Genomic DNA, 19529 nt, shown 5'->3' with positions numbered 1-19529 from the left:
AAATATATATATATAATGTATGGTAGAAAGCTAAATCCTTTTCGAAAATTAGGAGAACCACTAGGCGTCAAAGCGGTGCACCAGTCGGTTACCATTACGAACAACCCAAGCACGAAAGACCAGAATCAAGTATTGTTGGTTCGATTCCCGAACTTGGGTGAGAACGACGTCATAGTGCCAAATACGGCGCGATTGGCTTTTAACATCAAGTTGACTGCGGGCAATGATAAACGCGAGCTCGAGAATAACCTGGGACCTGCCATAGTCAAGAAAATAACCACAAAAAATAGTGGTAATGAGGTGCTTAGCATAGACGACAGCAATATATACTATTGTTATGTTGACCTGTGGAAAAGTGAGGGAGAGCGTGACAGCGGCGCATACCGAAGATCGAACAGGATATGCATCGGGTATGCCTACATAGCAGATGAGTTAGACAATATACCGGATAGAGAAAAAACAATCGCTGAAGTGTACAGGAATAGGTTTTGCGTCCCGCTTGTCTTCGAGTTGTTAACCTCACACGCACCGTTTTACCAAGCAACATTGGGTGACAGGCTGGAATACGAACTCACGTTCAATGATCACAGCAAAGTCGTGCGTACACCGAACGGTGATGAAGGCACATACGAGATCGAAAACATCTCCTTGGAGTTTGATATGGTGACTAGTCCAGATCTTGCCCGGCAGATTCAAAATTCCTACTCTGGGAAAATGAACATACTCTCTGACAAGATAGTCAGGCACAGAAATGATACATTGCGATAACAGCGATACAATTTGAAATATCAGTTTGAATGTGCCGGCGCGATTGATGAAAGGGTTATTGATCATACCCGTGAATTATTACGGTTCATTCACAAGAGACAGCGAGAAGTTTTTCAACCCAGAAATCACCAAAGTAGAAGTGACCGTAGAGGGAGTGTCTAATCAGTTGTTTAGCCTTGGAATGAGTGCATGCTAGCAATGGGATAAAATAAAGAAGCTGCCGTTCGAACGAAACTCAATGGTGTTTCATAGAGCACATTGCGCTATTACAAAGACAAATTGTGGTAAGACTGTTTTTGTATTGGATTTGTTGGAAGGATATTATAGGGAAGTATTTGATAAATCATTATCTTGTGCCCTACTATAAACATGAATAAAACGTACAAGGAAAGAGCTTGGGTTATGACGGACCCGGACGTATATAGAGTCGACCCGGGGACACATTTGCAAGAGTATTTAAAATGTTTTCACAATCGTTTTAAAGGAATACCGACATTGTTCATCCTGGATGATTGCAGCGCTAACAGAGAAATAACAAAGAAGAGACATGCTGTCGTATTTAGCCTTCTGTGGACGGCACGCTAATCACAGCATATGGTATTCTCTTCCCACAGTGGTTACTTGTCATATCTTCCTACATAACCTCTGTTCTAATACGACCCTTTCATGGTGCGAGTGTTCAAGACTCGTGATTGGAGGCAATCAGATTTAGCAGTGCAATCAGCGACCTTGTTTCAAAAGTGATCGTTCACAAGATGTCGATAATTTCCGGATGCATCGTGAAAACTGGAACCTCTTCCCGAGCGCGATACTCAAATGTTTCTTCTAGACAGAACTCAGTCATGTCATATTTGTTTCTCCACATTGCTTGCATTTGTCAAGTTGAATCTAGGTCGAACACGTGTTCTAATTGGCCAGAAAAAGGGAGATAAATCTGCTGCCATTTTTTGGCGCTAGGGGATTTTATGAGAACCGCGAAATATGGCCATATTAGAACAGAGGTTCGTAGGAAGATATGACAAGTAACCTCTGTGGGAAGAGAATGAGTATATGGGTGCTGACGTAGAAATTCATCTCGGTGTTGAAAGATTTGAGAGAGCAGACGCGTTGGGTGCCATTATTTCACTGCAAGGACAGGGATTCGTTCGAGGAGTGTTTTAGGGCGAACAACGTGATGAGTAAACCTGAACGGGAACGAGTGAAAAAACAGCTCGCTGAAACTAAACATGCCAAGCTCGTGTTGAAAACCGACCAGCCAGTGGAGTCGTGGGTCCTGTGGAGACCTGCGGTCGGCTTAGTAAATCTTAGTAATGTTTCAGTAATTTTTAGTAATGGGTTAGTAATTTTAGTAATGTTTTAGTAATATTTAGTAATAGTTTAGTAAATGAAGCGGGAGATGAAAAGTTTAAGAACTGTTACATGTTTCACCTTTCAGATCTTGTTAATTTTTTGTAATTCTTGTTATTTGTTGATATTTATTGCTTTTTACGCATTCTGAAGTACAATGAAAACTTCTGTTTCTTTCTTGTTTCTGATGTCGTGATGAATGGTCTCCCCACTGCAGCTTTTTCAGTACTCTGAACCGACCATCTTATTGAGGAATGTAGCTACCGTCTGTAGACGCTGTAGAAACCCGTCACTTTAGGCGAGATACATCTACCTCAGTCTTGTGTATGCCTCTCAAGATCAGATGAACGTTATGGGTTTTCCAACTATATAATACTACTATGTACCAATGTGGAGAAAACTTCTGCTCAGTATACCGTACATTTTATCCTCGATAATGTCCGGGATTTACGTACCGATAAAAACTCGAAGAGAATAGAAGAGATATATCGTAACATGTACCCTATAGACTATCGAGGATGCATACATGTATGTTCACTAAAAGGAGTAAGAATATACTCACGGAATTAGAATATACAGAAGAAATATGATTATACTGAAATAATCACAATATAGAGAAGGAGTTAGAATATACTGGAGGGTTAGAATATACTGGAGGAAACGTTTATAATGGAGGAAAAAGTTTATAATGGAGGAGTTAGAATATACTGGAGGGGTATGAATATACTGGAGGGGTTAGAATATACTGGATTAATAAGAATATACTGGAGGGGGTAGAATATACTGGTGGAATCAAAATACACTGGAGGAATAAGAATATACTGGGGGAATAAGAATATACTGGAGGGGGTAGAATATACTGGAGAAAAAAGATTATAATGCAGGAGTTAGAATATACTGGAGGGGTATGAATATACTGGTGGAATCAAAATATACTGGAGGAATAAGAATATACTAGGGGAATAAGAATATACTGGAGGGATAAGAATGCACTGAGTAAGAATACATAATACATTGATGGATTAACACTACACTGAAGGAGTAGGAATACATTGATGGATTAACACTACACTGAAGAAGTAGGAATACATTGATGGATTAACACTACACTGAAGAAGTAGGAATACATTGATGGATTAACACTACACTGAAGGAGTAGGAATACATTGATGGATTAACACTACACTGAAGAAGTAGGAATACACTGACGAAGTAAACTTACACTGATGCACTTCAGGATTCTTGTTTTCTATTGTATATTCACCTCACTTCTGTCAAGTACATGTCCACAATATATCCCATATATACTCACCTGGGCATCAGCACCCATACAACCAGTGTGCTAGTCAAAAGAAAAAATTGTTCAGCACCTTCAAATTTTTATGGAAACCATTTGTTCTATACTCCGTGACGTTGCTTGTGATTGAGAACATGCTATCACAATGTCATCTTGTTTTAGTGCCAGTAATTATTGAATTTGGAACTGCATATTACATTAGGCTTGCATGCCCATACCAGGACCTATTCTATTGTCATTGTTATCATTTAGGATTGAAATAGAAAAATAATCATAGTTACAATCATAATCAGGGTAATTTTCACTGAATTAATCAAATTCGTTAAGTATATTAGTGAGTTGGTTTATTTCGGCATGCAACCTTTGTGACTTAGGTTGTTTTGCCATGGAAACGTGCGCTGACTTAGGTCATTTTGGCAGGTAATGAAGAAGTCAAAAATGATTTTTTTTTTTTGCAATAAATGTTGAAATATTAATGGAAACTCGTGTAACGACTCATAATCCTTCATTGTATGTTTCATGTTACGAGTTAAGCCTATTTCCGCCTCGCTATCTATAGTAAAAATGAAAATACTGTTTTTCGTCACTTCTGTAAAGTTGCAAAAATTTACTTTGGTTTTTTGGGCATGCAACCCTTCAACTAATCTAGCCTGAAAGATTGTAACTATCGAAATAACCAAGCAGTCAACTTAAGGTCCAACAGCTTTGGATATCAAAACGAAACAAACTGTTTAAAGCTTATCCGCAATGAAGTAAATCGCTTTTATTCAGGATACATATAATCCTATAATTTCCTTTGATGCCACTATGTTGACCGTTTTCTCTCGGCACAGAGGCCGTTTTCTGTGGGTTCGGAGGCTGTTCTCCCAAACGCGGTGACCGTTTTCTCCACTTTCGAGGGGTCCATTTTCTCGTATCGCTGAGGGAGCTTCGTCCGGCCAGACGTCCCTTCCTCACAGTACGTCTGACTTGGTGCAAACGCCGAAAATCTCAAGAACATGGCGTAGGGTTCATTGGTCAACATTATCAACAGGAATACCACGGTATACCGTTTCACCCTACAGCAACACAAGTACAAATACAACCACGAGCAGGGATCGATATTGGATCCATTGTCCTTATGTGAATTAGTCCGAGGTACCAGGTGTTTTTGAGAACTTCCTTGGATCAGGAGGCCACGGTAGAGAGTTTCGAATGGAAGTTAAGTGATTTGATTTGGATGAAAACTTCATACAAATTGATCTAAGAAGATAATGTGATACAACGTTTCCTCTTTATCAGGTAGGTTCGTTGTCCCAAAGTATAAAGTTAAAGCAGTTAGTGTTCTAGAATAAGCAGCAACTGCTTGATCTACTCAACTACTGACCTACATTTAGAATGCAGCACCACAAACTATAAAACTACGCCATAATGCTCTTATACGTAATTGTAGTAATTTTAGGTGATGAGGGGTAAGTTAGGGTTAGGATAAGAGTAGGTTAGGGTAAGGTTAGGGTTAGGTTAGGTCAACCTAACGTGCTCACGAGAAGTTGTATTCTAAATATTTTTAGGGGGTGGCGGGGGGTGTGGGGTGTAGGGTGTAGGGTGTGGAATTAAATGATGGACCGGTGAAGTTACAAAGGGGAGGAAGAGTTATTGAGCATCTTGTAGAGGATCAGGAATGCGCCTACTTTAGAACGCATGTTCGAGGCAAGCTCCAGAATGCCCAAATTCAAGAATGCGAGCATGCCTTTCTTTGCAGCATAACTTTTAGACCTCATGTCTAGAGAACGATTCCTTATCGGGAGAAGACAAACAGCAGGCTCTAAGTATGTCATACGGTAGTGACCCTCTATCAGATGAAGTGAAGCCAGCTGGAGTACTTCACATACATCCTGGACACCGAACTACCAGGTATGTCCAACATGGAGACAGTATCGGCGTTGCTCCTTTTGGTGTTCGTGTTAGTCCAAGTTGACGATGCCATACAGGTAACTGCGTTATGTTACTTCCACCCCTCTGTGTTTTGTGAACCAATGACGAGCCGTGTCAGAGCTACTGTTCTTCAAGGTTGTGAAAAGATCGACTAACGGAGAGCGGAGGTCAGACTTACATACTTTGATAATGCATGTCATTGTTTCCCGATTGCACATATCGATGCTCATGTTGTTGATCACTGGATTGTGTGGAGCAGGCTTGATTATTTACAGACCACCGCCATATGTTGCTGCAATATTGCCGAATGCAAGGTTAAAGAACAAACATATATTGTATCAGTTTTTGTTTATATCAATAGTTGTAAATACAAAACCCGAAGTTAATTTTTTATCATGTGCTAAATGTACTTAAATCTGATCTTGCTTTCAATAAATATGTATAATGCGTCAGTGAAAGGTTCAGTAAGTATAAATATGTTTCCTGAGCATTTGACTAAATATATTAATCCCTGATGGAATCAGTACATATACATTTATTTACAATCTTCTGATTATACATTTAATGAAACACAGATGCATATAACGATTCAGACAAAATATTGGGAAAAGTTGCAGAACCATTTCCGTGCTGATCGGCTATATATTCACAATAACGATATTTACTAGTATTTCTGCAGCTGACAGACTGCTCGAGTACCGATGTTTGAGTTCGAATTTCAGATTTGATGCAACATGTCAACGTTTACGTGACGCTTTCAACCGTCACCCAACCACCCTCATGCACAAACGAACAAAGAAGACTGTGATATATACACCGTGTACACCTTTAAATATATACCGTGTTAGACTCTAAGTGTGTGTATTCACCTTTATATATATACCGTATTGGCCTGTAATTGTACAATGTATTCACATTTAAACATACACCGCATTAGCCTTCAAATATACACTATATTTTCATTTAAATATACACTGCCTTAGGCTTTAAATAAACACCTTATTAACATTTATATGTACACTATATTCATTATATTCACCTTAAAATGCATATTTTACGCGTGCAATGCATTCGTCTTAAAATGTACACTGCCTTAAACGTTGAGCATCTTTTCACTACACCGTATTAGCATTGTCTTATATATACATTGCTATTCGTCTTTAGATATACACTGTATTCGCCTTTACGTATCCACTATATTAACATTTGAATATAGACTGTATTAAGCATACACATATACACTGATAGCGTTTAAATATACATTGTACATTGTATTAGCGTTGGAATATACGTTGTGTTCGCGTTGAAATATACTCTGTATTCGCATTAACATATCCACTACATTAACTTTTAATTTTACACTAGCGTCGAAATTTACCCTGTGTTAGCGTTTATTTACTCTGTGTTAGCGTTATTTACCCTGAGTTAGCGTTTATTTACTGTGTTAGCGTTTAAATTTACACTGTGTTAGCGTTTAAATGTACACTGTGTTAGCGTTTATTTACACTGTGTTAGCGTTTAAATTTACTCTGTGTTGGCTTTTAAATTTACGCTGTTAGCGTTTACTATCCACTAAATGAACCTTTAAATATACACTCTGTTAGCATTTAATTTTACTCTGCGTTAGCATTTAATTTTACTCTGTGTTAGTGTTTAAAGTTTCACTGTTAGCATTAATTTACTCAGTGTTAGCATTGAAATTTACAATGTGTTAGCATTTATTTACTCTGTGTTAGCGTTGAAATTTTCACGGTTAGGTTTTGGCTCACGTGGTTCTGCTATACGTGCTTCCTTTCTTCCCTCTCCACATATTAACGTCGTCATCGTTGCGTCTTTGACGTGTTTCAGGATGGCAACGTGTCCCTCATCCTCGGCCCCGACACCCACACAGGCCTGGTCCAGATTACGCATGAAGGGAGGTTTGTTAGTTAGTTTGTTTGTTGTTTAACGTCACATATACATTCAAGCTCTGTGACTTATGACGAAAGGAAAAACAACTTGACCTGAACCAGACAATCAAGTGGTTGATATCGTAAGCATCGATCTTTTTTTCAGCAATCATAGACCATGTCACCGGGCTTAACCACCTGATCTCGCTGGTCTTCATTTTACCGTACAGAGGTACGACTCGTAACTCGTGATCTTAAGATTCTGACAGGAATGTAATAACATACATGCAATTCACAGTTAAATTTCTCATGACCTTAACTGTTTGGCGTTTTTGATAGAACGGGACTTGTGTGTGATGACGGCTTTGACGTTCATGCCGCTGAGATCGCCTGCCGTCAAGCTGGCTACCCGACAACTAACCCCAAAATAGTGGTTGCCGGAAAATTCCATGCACTTCCGCCATCGATGACGTACATTCTTGACGACATCAAGTGTTTCGGGAACGAGGCTACCCTCTCCGATTGCCAACACTCCCCATGGTTTGTGGAGGACTGTGGGTCGGGAGAGACGGTCGCCGTTTTCTGTGAAAGTAAGCCAGAAGGAACGTTAGCGTTCGGATTGTCTGTGATCAAACATGAAATCAGTACACGAGTGAGGACTCATTACAATCTACCCTTGATAATACGGTCTAGAACTGATCTTAAGCACAGGGATGTTCCCTTGTGTCTTTTTAAAACTAATATATAATGTCAACCTCTCTTGTCAATGATTTGACCATGATGTAAAATTTGAAACACACAAATGAAACGATTCTAAGATAAAATTACTGCGATGTCGTCAGCAAAAGGTGCATCAGTAAAGAAGGAAGCCGTGAAGTCCCAGATTTGAATAGGCCCTCAGCAACCTATGCTTGTAGTAAGAAACGACTTTTTGGGATTGCGTGGTCAGACTCGCTGACTTGTTTGACACATGTCATCGTATCCCATGTGAGTAGATGCTCATGTTGTTGATCACTAGACTGTCTGGTCCACACTTGATTATCTCCAGACCAATATAGACGGAATATTGCTGGGTGATGTATCTAAGTAAGTATCTATCATAGGAAAAATCCAAATTCCATTTCACTTAAACACATGCCTTATATGCTTATCTGGAGCACATTTCGACAAACATGGCCTTCAACTCTCCATTCAAACCACCGACATGATGTCCAAGTGCATGCAGATAGTTTGTTGTGTAAACTATTTTGGTTGGACGACTCTATCTAGATATAATTGCACCACAGACCCAAATTACAAACAACGACTGGACCACATCCGTTGTTATACCTAAGCCATGTCTTCATATTGGCAGATAACCCGTGCGCGAGCGCTCCCTGTCGCCATAATGCTTCATGTACCAAGGTCACAACTCATAACTTCCTGTGCATGTGTGCTTCCGGTTATACGGGAAGTCACTGCGAATCTGGTATGTGCCACACTTTAGCTCTGATGTAAATTAAATTGATCGAGAATGGTCACATAGACATGCTATATTTAAGTGTGTAAACTGCAAAAATCCAAAATGTGTGTGTGTTAAAAGATAAGGTCACATTGGTAGTATTGTGACTATAAAAGTTATGCATTAATGAAAACAAACTTGGACGAAATATATACCTGTGAACAAAGGACAGCAAGTGACAAGAAAAATTATTTCACTATGTAAAATCCAGCAGATTGTGTTCCTGAAGGTGATGTAGACATAACAAAACATACGTACGTACATACATACATACATACATACATACATACATACATACATACATACATACATACATACATACATACATACATACATACATACATACATACATACATACATACATACATACATACATACATACATACATACATATCTTATGTTACATATGTTCTTACCCTGAAAAACATAATGCCATTGAGGCGAGCTGGATGCAGTTTCGTCACACACTTGTGTGGCACTTTATGTTTTATTTTATTTACGTCAGGTAAACAATATTTAATCACTAAATTATCAATAACGTCTTCAGACAAAAATTACCACAATTGTCCATCTAAAATATAAACAAATAGCCGTCGTCTATTTTCAGATATTGACGAATGCGCTTTACAAAATGGCGGCTGTAGCCACCAGTGTGTGAACGATGTTGGCGGTTATCATTGTGAATGCCCGGATGTGGAACTGGACCTGTCACCAGATCATCACTCGTGTGTTGGTACGTTCATCCTGTTGACGAGTTTTGCAAGCTCTATGAATGCAACAAACCTATGTTCGTATAATACAGTCACAGATTTTGTGTCCAGGTTTTAGGGAGGTGTAGGAATATGTTCAATTCTTTAACCAGGGCTCTGTTTTACAAAGCGTTCGTAGAGCTACGTATTCGCAAGTCTACGTCAAACTATTAAACTACTGGCCACATTCTACGCGACCCACAATATGTGGGTATTACGAACACCTTAGTTCCTGGTGTTAGGATCATCTCTGTGCTACTGTCGCCTTATAAATTCTAACACAGGCTGGATCTCGTTCCCCAGTCTCATAATTACTCACCTGTATTTTAACAGATTTGTAAGTCACATTTCCACGCAGATGGGTTTCGCCAAAACGGGAAACGTTCCAGATCATTATCACTTTGGAATTTCCTCCCGATTCAAGCTCACACAACGTTATATTACTGTTCACAATTTTCTAAAGCCAAATCCATAAAAGAGTTATAATAATGCTAAGGCGGTTTGTCCCACCAACTCACAAAATCTGTCCTCTCAACCAGCCACCGGGGAGTCCGTCAGTTGCACCTCGGAGTCCATGACCATCAGCTTCGACAAGGGTCACTTCCCTGGACTTCACGCTCAACACGTGACCTTGACCGACCCCACCTGTCGCGCCACTAGCAACGGCACCCACGTCATAGTAACTGCACCCCTAGGGAGGTGCGGAACTAAATCCACCGTAAGGATAGCAGGAAAATACTAACAGCTAGTCCTTTGTCCAGAGGCTATGTTAGTTTTGTACATGCACCCTAAATACGTAATATATAATATACTGAAGTGTAAAAGATACATTATATTTTTTTCATAGGCGTACCATCTCCCTCCCATTTTCTCTTGTAAGTTTGTTAAATGACCATTGAATCTCTCGTGAAAGCGGGTGAAAATGAAGTGTTTTATAGTCACTTATACTTATAGAGCTTGACGAGTAATTTTTAGCTTAGTAAATATGCAATATTTAAGCCGAGGTATAAAAGAAAGTACACACCTTATGCTTCTGGATTAATTTCAAAAGAAATATTTTTAAAAGTGTTTTGATAATGACTTACAAATCGCAAACATTGTGTACCTGTTGCCAACATACCTTGTACAAGAAAACGATCTGCAAGCATCTAAAATATACCAGTATACTGCCAATCTATCAGACGTTTGTTGTTATGCCCAGAGTGGGATGAAAATCGATTTCCTTTGTTAGTAACTGTTGACCGATGACTGATGAATGTGCAGTGCTTTTTGGCGACACAGAAACACTGAATATATACCATGTGGAGTAGCTAAGAGCAAGTGCCACCTGCCCACCTCGTGGGGGTCAATTGATGGTGTAGGGTGCCTGTCACATTGGACGCCTGACCTTGTATCGATCAGACAATATCTGAATAGACAACAGCATGTCAGTGACATCCTAGAAAGGGTGGTTGTACCATATTATGATGACTATCCCCTGAATGCAGGACCAGTCTTCTGCACTTCTCAATCGTTAAAAAAATGAGACATTTCAAACATAATTATAATATTACAAAGAAAAAGACATTTTTAAAAACAATTTTCAAGTCAGCAATATTGACCATCCGCTTCGGTTAGTAGCCCCTTCCGACTTTCATGGGTCGTTAAAGGCCACTTAGCATGCTGACCTTCCCTAGCATAGTGAGTCATTCTTGTTGTTAGGGAAGTACAATTCCGCCTGTTATTTCCTGTGTTGTGTATACATGGGAAAGGATTGCAAGCAAAACAAAAACTCATGTCTTGCTAACCCCAACCATACTCTATGTTGCAGAATCTTGGCGGGAAGATCATGTATGCAAATGTCGTAAAATCTCGACAAGAGGTAATCGACGGCGTAATTTCACACGTTCGGGACATAGAGGTTCCATTCCAATGTATCGTACCGCTGTCTGAGAATCTGGAAGTACCAGTCCGTATCGACAGGGAGGTCCTTACGTTCTCAGCCGAAGCAAGGGGACAGTTTGATGCCAGGTACATACCCGGCCCCCACCCCCACCCCCACCCCCACCCCCACCCGCACCATCTCCTCCAAACATTGTCACCCCAGTCAAAACCATAAAATTTGTGAAAGGTTTTCTTATCTCACATTTCCCCGCCGCCGTTATAATTTATGCCCCGGTGTATACTGAAGGGTAAAAGAAACGAAAGTTTCGAAAAAATGACATTTGTTTAAAGTGATCGTTCATGTTTATATCGTCTATTTAAAAAAACAGAGTTGCATTTCTTTTGCTGTGCAGTATGCTATAACAATTAGTGTTTCTCTTACCGCATCTCAGTTTGATCTTCCTTTGTTAGTGTTAGTTATATACATGTTTCCAAAGCATACTTTCGTCTCACTATTGTAAAATGCTTTAGTCACCATACATGGTAACAGTGTGTATCGTAACGTAAACCGCTATATTGTGTTGTGAAGTTGCGACCAATGTGGATACAGTTTAAAGGCACAATTTCACGCTTTTTCGACAATATTTTTGTATGTTTTTTTTATATAGTTGGGGCATATGCCTTCACATAAGCTTCTTATTGATGCAATAAAAGACATATTGTCCCTTACGACTTGCCTGAACTCAGTCATTGAAAGCTCCAGGCGAGCAGGTTCCAAACAGAGACATTTGCCATATATGAAATATTAACAATTGCCCCGTACACAGAAAACTGTCGCACGCGGTGTTGTTGATGATTCCTGAGCTGTTTTTACTTCCAAGAAGACTCGTCCCCAACTCGATGCTTGTTATGCGCAGAACACGCGTGATGGACGCGGTGCTTTGCCCAAATAATCCCTTAATGCTCCTTGAAAATATCTGTGCACATAAGTCATGTTGATAAAAATGACAGCACTATATGCTTAAAAGTGTGGTCAGTTTTAATTACTGTATGGATGTTCTTTTAAAACACATACACATCTTACACTATTTCATCCAATCATAGCTGACACTGGTATCTGCCCCTTTGAGTTGTTTCCATACGGTCCTCGCTCGGGGAGCATGTGATTCTCATATAGTGTAGTGGACCCCTTAGGCTACTTATAAAGAGTACTTGTAGGGACATAACCCTATGGGATTCGCTTGAAATAGTGTTCGGCCGGTAGAGCGCAACGTTGCATTAATTCACTGAAATTTAATACTGATATTTAAGTGCGATATACCATGTAAATCATTTTGGGGGCAATTTTATGGTAGGTCCCCTGTCATCTAATGGTGTTATTAAGGGAAATGCGTTATGTATCTTTAGAGAAATGGGGTGTGACATTGTGCCTTTAAGCAAATGTTGGGAATAAATAAATATATATATTTGACAGCGTGGTGGTCATAAGTTTGCTTTAAGCCTTTTCTGTATTTGTCTTAAAATCAACAAAAAACTACGAAATGTTAATTTACCAAGACTTCGACACATTAAAATAAGCATTTACTTTAGTTTATTTCTAAGCCGCACAATATTCCAGCTATATGGTGGTGGCCTGTAAATAATCGAATCTGGATCAACAGCGTGAGCACATGGCAAAGTGCTTTAATAGCTCTATCCAAAAAGACGCATTAAAGTTGAAGATCAGACAAATCTGTCATTATCAATTACGCACGATTTTACATGAAAGAGAAAATATGACGATATAACGATAATTTGCTACAAGATGATAGATACCGTTTCCTTTGTTGGATATAATATTATATCTGTAGACTTATGAATCATCTACGAGCTGATCTATGTCGATATCAAGATACAATAAATACACTTCTACACATAGGTTAATGTGATCTCCAGAAGAGAGCAACATGTGTAAGCGTAACGAAGACTCTCCCTCTGAAAGACCTTTCAAGCAGCTAAACAAGGGACCTAACTCTGTGTACATTATGTCTCTACGGTACTATAAGCAGAGGTTTTTCTATACATGTATGCATCTATATTAGTACTTTTGTCTGACATTTCTCCGACGGACCACAAGCCTTGATGTTTACATAATGACGAGAAACATCGTGCGGACGGCCTTACGTACTTGTCTCTGCTAATTGTAGATTTTCCCATATGTCAGCGACAATTATAGACAAAAATAGACTAGACGACATATTGTGTATGTTTGTATCAAAGGCCTGTTAGTGTGAGATTATTGGTTATGTCTCCATCAGGTTCTTGCGTGAAAGCTACGTTGCTTCATTCCACAGCTCTAGAAATATGCAATATAACTATGTCACATATCTAGTAATATGCAATATAACTATGTGACATATCTAGTAATACGCAATATAACTATGTCACATATCTAGTAATACGCAATATAACTATGTCATATATCTAGTAATATGCAATATAACTATGTCACATATCTAGTAATATGCAATATACTAATGTCACATATCTAGTAATATGCAACATAAAAATGTCACACCTCTAGTAATATGCAGTATAGATATGCCACATATCTGGAAATGTGCACTATAAATATGGTACATATCTAGTAATATGCAGTATTATATGTCACATATCTAGAAAATCAGTGTGTCACAGCTCTTGAGATCGCGTCAAACGAACAGACGTTAAAATATGGTACTTGTTGGTTCCATGCCAATTCCATAATACGGACTGGTCGAGTCAGTATAACTGTGGCAGTGAGCTAGCACTATAAAACCAGCTTTTGTCCTGGCTGGTACAAGCAGACACACATACACACGCTCGCACACTGTCTTATGAGCGAAATATTTTTAGTGCGACGTTAAACCCCTTTTCACCTCACCTCGAAACTCTAGAAATATGCAATATTGTATGGCACATATCTAGAATTTGCAATATAAATATGGCACATATCTAGAATTTGCAATATAAATATGGCACACGTCAGGAAATATGCAATATCTTATGACACGTATCTAGAAATATGCAATTGAAACTTATCACATATCTAGAAATGCGCAATAGAATTACCTATGATTGTTTATGTAATCAAGTCAGTTGCATATCGGAGAGTATCTCATGTGTTATACTGCATCTTTAACGTCAACGAATCGTACGGAATTTATGTTCTCAGAGTGCATTGTTTATGTTAAAAGTAAAATGAATTCTAAGAAATTGTTGAAATATATTCAAAGAACTTCAAAATCATCACACTCAAAAATGATACAATCAAAACGTGAAACAGATCTCTACCACATAGAAAGCGTTGTTTAGAGGTGTAAGAGTTTCTTCTCTTTATACTTCATACAATAATTTATTTATATTTACCCGTGAATATCCGGGTTAGAACTTATCTCAATAACCCATGCTTGTCGTAAGAAGCGACTAGCGGACTTGTATGGTCAGGCTCACTGACTTGCGTGACACATGTCATGGTATCCCTCTTCCGTAGATCGATAGTCATGCTGTTGGTCACTGGAATGTCTGGTCCAGGCTCGATTATTTACAGGCCACTGTCATCTTGCTGAAATGTCGCTGAGTGTGGCATAAAAGTAAGTCTCTCACTCACAGGTTTCTAATTATGTAGTACGTATGTACACAGGTTCACTGAAACGTTTGATTCCCTTTTGCCAGACTGGAATTTTTCCAAGACGGGACCTACCAGCAGAAAGTTCCCAACTCCTTCCAAACGACCCCTGGTGAGGTCATTCACGCACAGATTTTGCTCTCCTCAAACGAAAGTGACCTGAGACCATTTCCGGTCCGATGCATTGCGACGCCAACACGCAACACATCGTATAACGTGTACCATCTTATTGATAACGGGTAAGCTTTAAGTTTGTAACGACACATTCATTCACTATCAGCTCCTTTTGCGGTCTCGAGTTAAATAGTAAATTAACGGTAACATTTTGATGGTGCCTTTGATACTCATGGCGGCACATGTATAGTTATCCTTAAAGTGAAGGCATGTGTATAAAAGTACTTTTTGTTTAATGTTCCTGTCTTGTCAATGAAGCCAAAGACATCAAACTAGTGCAATGTCGAAAATACTGGAGATATTGTCATCCATTTTCAGCGAAACGTGTGCGTGTGCGTAGTGCGTGCGTGCGTGTGTGTGTGCGTGTGTGTGTGTGTGACATGGCTCTATTTGTGTGTTTGTTGTGTAACGTTACACTCAGCCTTATGGCGGTGGTCTGTAAATAATCGAGTCTCGACCGGACAATCAAGTGACCAACAGTATGATCATCGATCTGGTGCAGCCCGTATTTTCATGTCGCTCAGATAATTAATAAATATGTTATTGGTTCCGTTTACATATCCCTTAACCACATACGTCTTCATGGAACTAAAATTTGGCTGTTGGTGCGTTCCATTATTTTTGAGTCCACCGATGTGACCCATTTCCGTTTACACCTAAAGTGATAATAAAGTAGGGTTATCTTTCTTGGTTATTTATCACTTTCCGATAAATAGTCCATTAAACATTAACAGCAAATACCATGTTTATTTAATCTTTGATGATGTCATCATCATCATCATGACATAACAATCAGGGCAGGGGGGAAAGTAATCAGGACAATTTACTTTCTTCAAGTCACTTGCCCTGTGGCAAGTGTCTTTAAAAAATGAACCTCTGGCCGGTATGTAAATAGTTAACTGTAAGTGTAAACTAAGATAGCGTTCTGCATTTACCGAAATAGAACGCATAAAACAAAACCTTTGAAATGAAACAAAACCTTTGAGATAAAACAAAATGGCTGTCCGGACTAGAAACAAGCAGTCGTTTGTACTGTTGTAATACATACTTATGTGTTTCATTTAATGAAAACGGTTTCAAAAACCAAACAAACGTAACACAAATACAACATAAAGTATAAAGTATAGACACCAGCCTTGAGGAGAAACTACAAATAGTCTGACATCAGATCCAACTGGGTTGTTTCAGGTGTGCGATAGACACGACCTTGACCTTCCATTCACGCCATGATGACGCCAAAGTACAGTTTTCACTTGAGGCTTTCAAGTACCTAGACAACTCCCCAGCTGTGTTCCTAAATTGTGACGTCACTGTGTGTATGACGTCAGATACTGCGTTACGCTGCAATCAAAATTGCTCAGTAACACATCGACGTAAACGTTCCTTACCACACATGAACGATAAGGAAGACGACCGATGGCACCATAATAACGGTAAATATTTTCTCATCCAAGCAAATATGTTTCTTTGCTTCAACTATGGACCTCAAATAATCGCAGTTATTCGATCGGCTTTGATCGAAATCCGGTTTGTCCTTTCATGGACGAAATTATCCACGTTAGTATTTGGCGATTGAATATGGGCTTCGAAGCCTTCAAATTTTAAGTTTTAAGCAATCAAATGCCCAAGTATATTGATGGAAATGATGCAAATATAATACGTAGCGTTTTGTTCAAACAACCATACATGTTTAAACCCTGGATTTGTAGATCTGTTATAGTCTTAATCTATGATGGCGTTTGAGAGAGATGACACATATAGCATCTTTATGCCTATGACTAATTCAAGTTAAATTTGATTCTAATTAAAACAAAAAGGTATTAAATTAGCGTGCTATTTATTATTAATGGAATATCGTTTAGCATCGCAACGTGTCAGGAGCTAAATACTTGCTAGTCGTCATGTTATTAGTTAACATTCTTCATGCACAAATCAAACGATAACAGGGACAGATTTTGCAGCCCTATGTTTAAAATAACAATGATGTCGAAAAGTGTGCTAGACGTTTCTGTATGTTTGTTTGAGTATTCGCTGTTGCATGATTAGAAATTGGAAGATTACAAATGTTTTCTTTTTCTCTTTGCAGCAGCGCAAGCTCTTTCTAACGAGTCAACACTCAGCCAATCGAAAGCTGTTCTAATAGCCGGCATTGCGTCATCATTTTTATCGTTAACGTTTCTGTTTTCTGTGAAAAAGCGCTAGGTAACATGTTCTCGAAAAAAGCATAAGTCACTCGTGTCAATTTATAAGGACATAAATAAATAGGTCAGCCAATACATTTCCTTTTGTCTGCAAAATCACGAAATGCATCAGTCGGATCAAAAGTAACATATCCTGTGTGTTTTTTTTTATAATTATCATTTAAATGAATTTCACGGATCTCTGGCTAATATTATATATCCGGCTTACTTTTAACGAACGTCAAAAATGCACTGCCTCTGGAGAGACAACATCCAGGTCCCATTCCCTACAAACTGCATCAAGTTGCAAGTGAATGCAGGGTGCTGATGATAGGACCGCAGGTAACCCAGGGGAGCAGCTGTCGCTACCCCTAGGATATTTTTATATTATTTTGGTTTACATCTAAGTATTAACCATAAACACTTTCGAGTGACATATATCCATCTTTCCGCAGCCCTGAAATCCATACCTCAACTGATGACGCAAAGATTGCGGGCAGCGCATCTGACATATGATCCGCCACAGACTGATGCACCTAATCACATAAGATTACAACTATCGGTACTAAATAACATAGAACTACTACTACTACTACTACTACTACTACCACTACCACTACCACTACCACTACCACTACCACTACCACTACCACTACCACTACCACTACCACTACTACTACTACTACTACTACTACTACTACCACCTTTAGGCGAACTACTAGAGTAAGGAAACCAGGGCAATGACAAATAATACCCACAGCCTTATATACTGAAGGCATATTATGCGATGCCTGACGATAAATATAGTGGAGTCATTTTACGTTTACGTTCCTTCCACCATGTAGAGACACCTTACACACACACGTGCTCCTTTCACGAAGCAATTTTTACTGCGGTTAATCTTAACACTGGACTAAGGTTAAGTTAGAGGCTTACGAACACCTTAGGGCTTTGTGAAAGAAGGGCCCAGACCTTGATCTGAGTCAGTGCTGACAGGAATCATCCCACTGTTGCCCACTCCGTGGGGATTGGGTGGCTGTAGGAGGAGGTATATGATCTGAAATGTCAGTGGATCAAAGACAACACACTTCCATAAGGACATAATATCCCACAAGAACATAGATTTGTGTGGGAAATTGCATTGCATTCAACGTTAAAATCTTCCAGTGCCTGTAAACAATTAACATACTTTTACATACTTTTATTGTTCCTGATATGAAGCAGTTATTAGAATGTACGGTAAACGAATCAAAAACCAGTTTTACAAAAAATATCCCCTGACCCCCTCTTGTTTTCTCACGCCATGCTGGTGAGTTATTATTGTTCACGGGGTAGTTGTCTAGTCTGTCATATAGACTCTGAAGCAAATTTATCTCAGAAACGTGGCCCTCACACGTCTACAAAATGTGGGAAGTCTAAATTTCCACCGTTTCCTTTCGGTTTATTTTATGCTATGTTTTTTTACTATGAACGTTTTTATCTGTAAAATATGTTTATATCATAGACTAGTTGTTAGTCGAGTTAATGGTCCTTGAAAGGTCATTGACAAACATTCAGTAGAAGAAGTAGAAGACCCATTTCACGCTATCTGCATGTGAAATGGGGTTTTTTGTCGTAAGGAGTCTATGAAAGGAGAAACAATACGAAACGTTTTGTTTGTTTTTTCTTTTGTGTTCCAACGTCATAAACAGATACTAGTCGGACATCTGGGGTTAATGTAAACAACCACCAGATGCTTCCCCGAGTCACCATATCCTGTTCTGCTCTTCGAAAATCTGACTCTATTGTTTAAACTCTCCTTTTCCGCAGGACTGCACTGTTGTTTGATATGAGTCTACTTTTTTAACATAATACATTGCCGTGGGTCTTGACCAAATATCGTGCGGATTGAAAATGGGAAATATTTGATATATGCTCCTTTTATGTGAAACCGTAAGGATCCCCCGTATCCCATGCTTGTCGTCAGAGATGACTAACGGGATCGGGTGATCATGTTTGCTGACTTCATTGCCTCATGTTTTCACTTTGTTTATAGTAATGCTCATGCTGTTGAACACTGGATCTTCTGGTCCAGACTAGTATTTACAGACCGCCGCCATATAGCTTAAATATTGCGAACAAACCAACCATGAGTTCAGTAAATGATGAAACTCAGTGACATTTGACGAATTTTTTGCACCAAACACCCGTGAAGGTCCCGG

At 39.1% G+C, this 19529-nt stretch overlaps 1 protein-coding gene across 2 annotated transcripts; it reads left to right on the top strand.

The window, feature by feature from the left end:
• Positions 1-5245: 5245 nt before the first annotated feature.
• LOC137295877 (oncoprotein-induced transcript 3 protein-like) lies at positions 5246-17476 on the top strand. Of its 2 annotated transcripts, XM_067827438.1 has the most exons (10): positions 5246-5382; positions 7175-7245; positions 7555-7805; positions 8570-8683; positions 9324-9449; positions 10005-10183; positions 11276-11475; positions 15022-15213; positions 16337-16581; positions 17235-17476. In XM_067827438.1, the coding sequence occupies exons 1-10, from the start codon at positions 5308-5310 to the stop codon at positions 17348-17350; spliced, it is 1569 nt and encodes a 522-aa protein (XP_067683539.1). In that variant the 5' UTR covers positions 5246-5307; the 3' UTR covers positions 17351-17476. The 2 variants fall into 2 exon arrangements, with proteins under 2 accessions (XP_067683539.1, XP_067683540.1); XM_067827439.1 differs by lacking the exon at positions 15022-15213 and having other exon boundaries at positions 5283-5382; positions 17235-17424.
• Positions 17477-19529: the final 2053 nt, after the last annotated feature.

The sequence above is a fragment of the Haliotis asinina genome, chromosome 9, assembly GCF_037392515.1.
Source record: "Haliotis asinina isolate JCU_RB_2024 chromosome 9, JCU_Hal_asi_v2, whole genome shotgun sequence".
NCBI classification, from domain to species: domain Eukaryota; kingdom Metazoa; phylum Mollusca; class Gastropoda; order Lepetellida; family Haliotidae; genus Haliotis; species Haliotis asinina.
Note: the sequence above shows the minus strand (reverse complement) of the source record. Positions and strands in the feature narration are given on the sequence as shown.

Coding starts and splice junctions, on each gene's coding strand:
- LOC137295877 (XM_067827438.1), top strand. CDS start 5,308: ATGTCCAACATGGAGACAGTATCGGCGTTGCTCCTTTTGGTGTTCGTG. Junction 5,383..7,174: donor AAGTTGACGATGCCATACAG/GTAACTGCGTTA, acceptor GACGTGTTTCAG/GATGGCAACGTGTCCCTCAT. Junction 9,450..10,004: donor AGATCATCACTCGTGTGTTG/GTACGTTCATCC, acceptor CCTCTCAACCAG/CCACCGGGGAGTCCGTCAGT.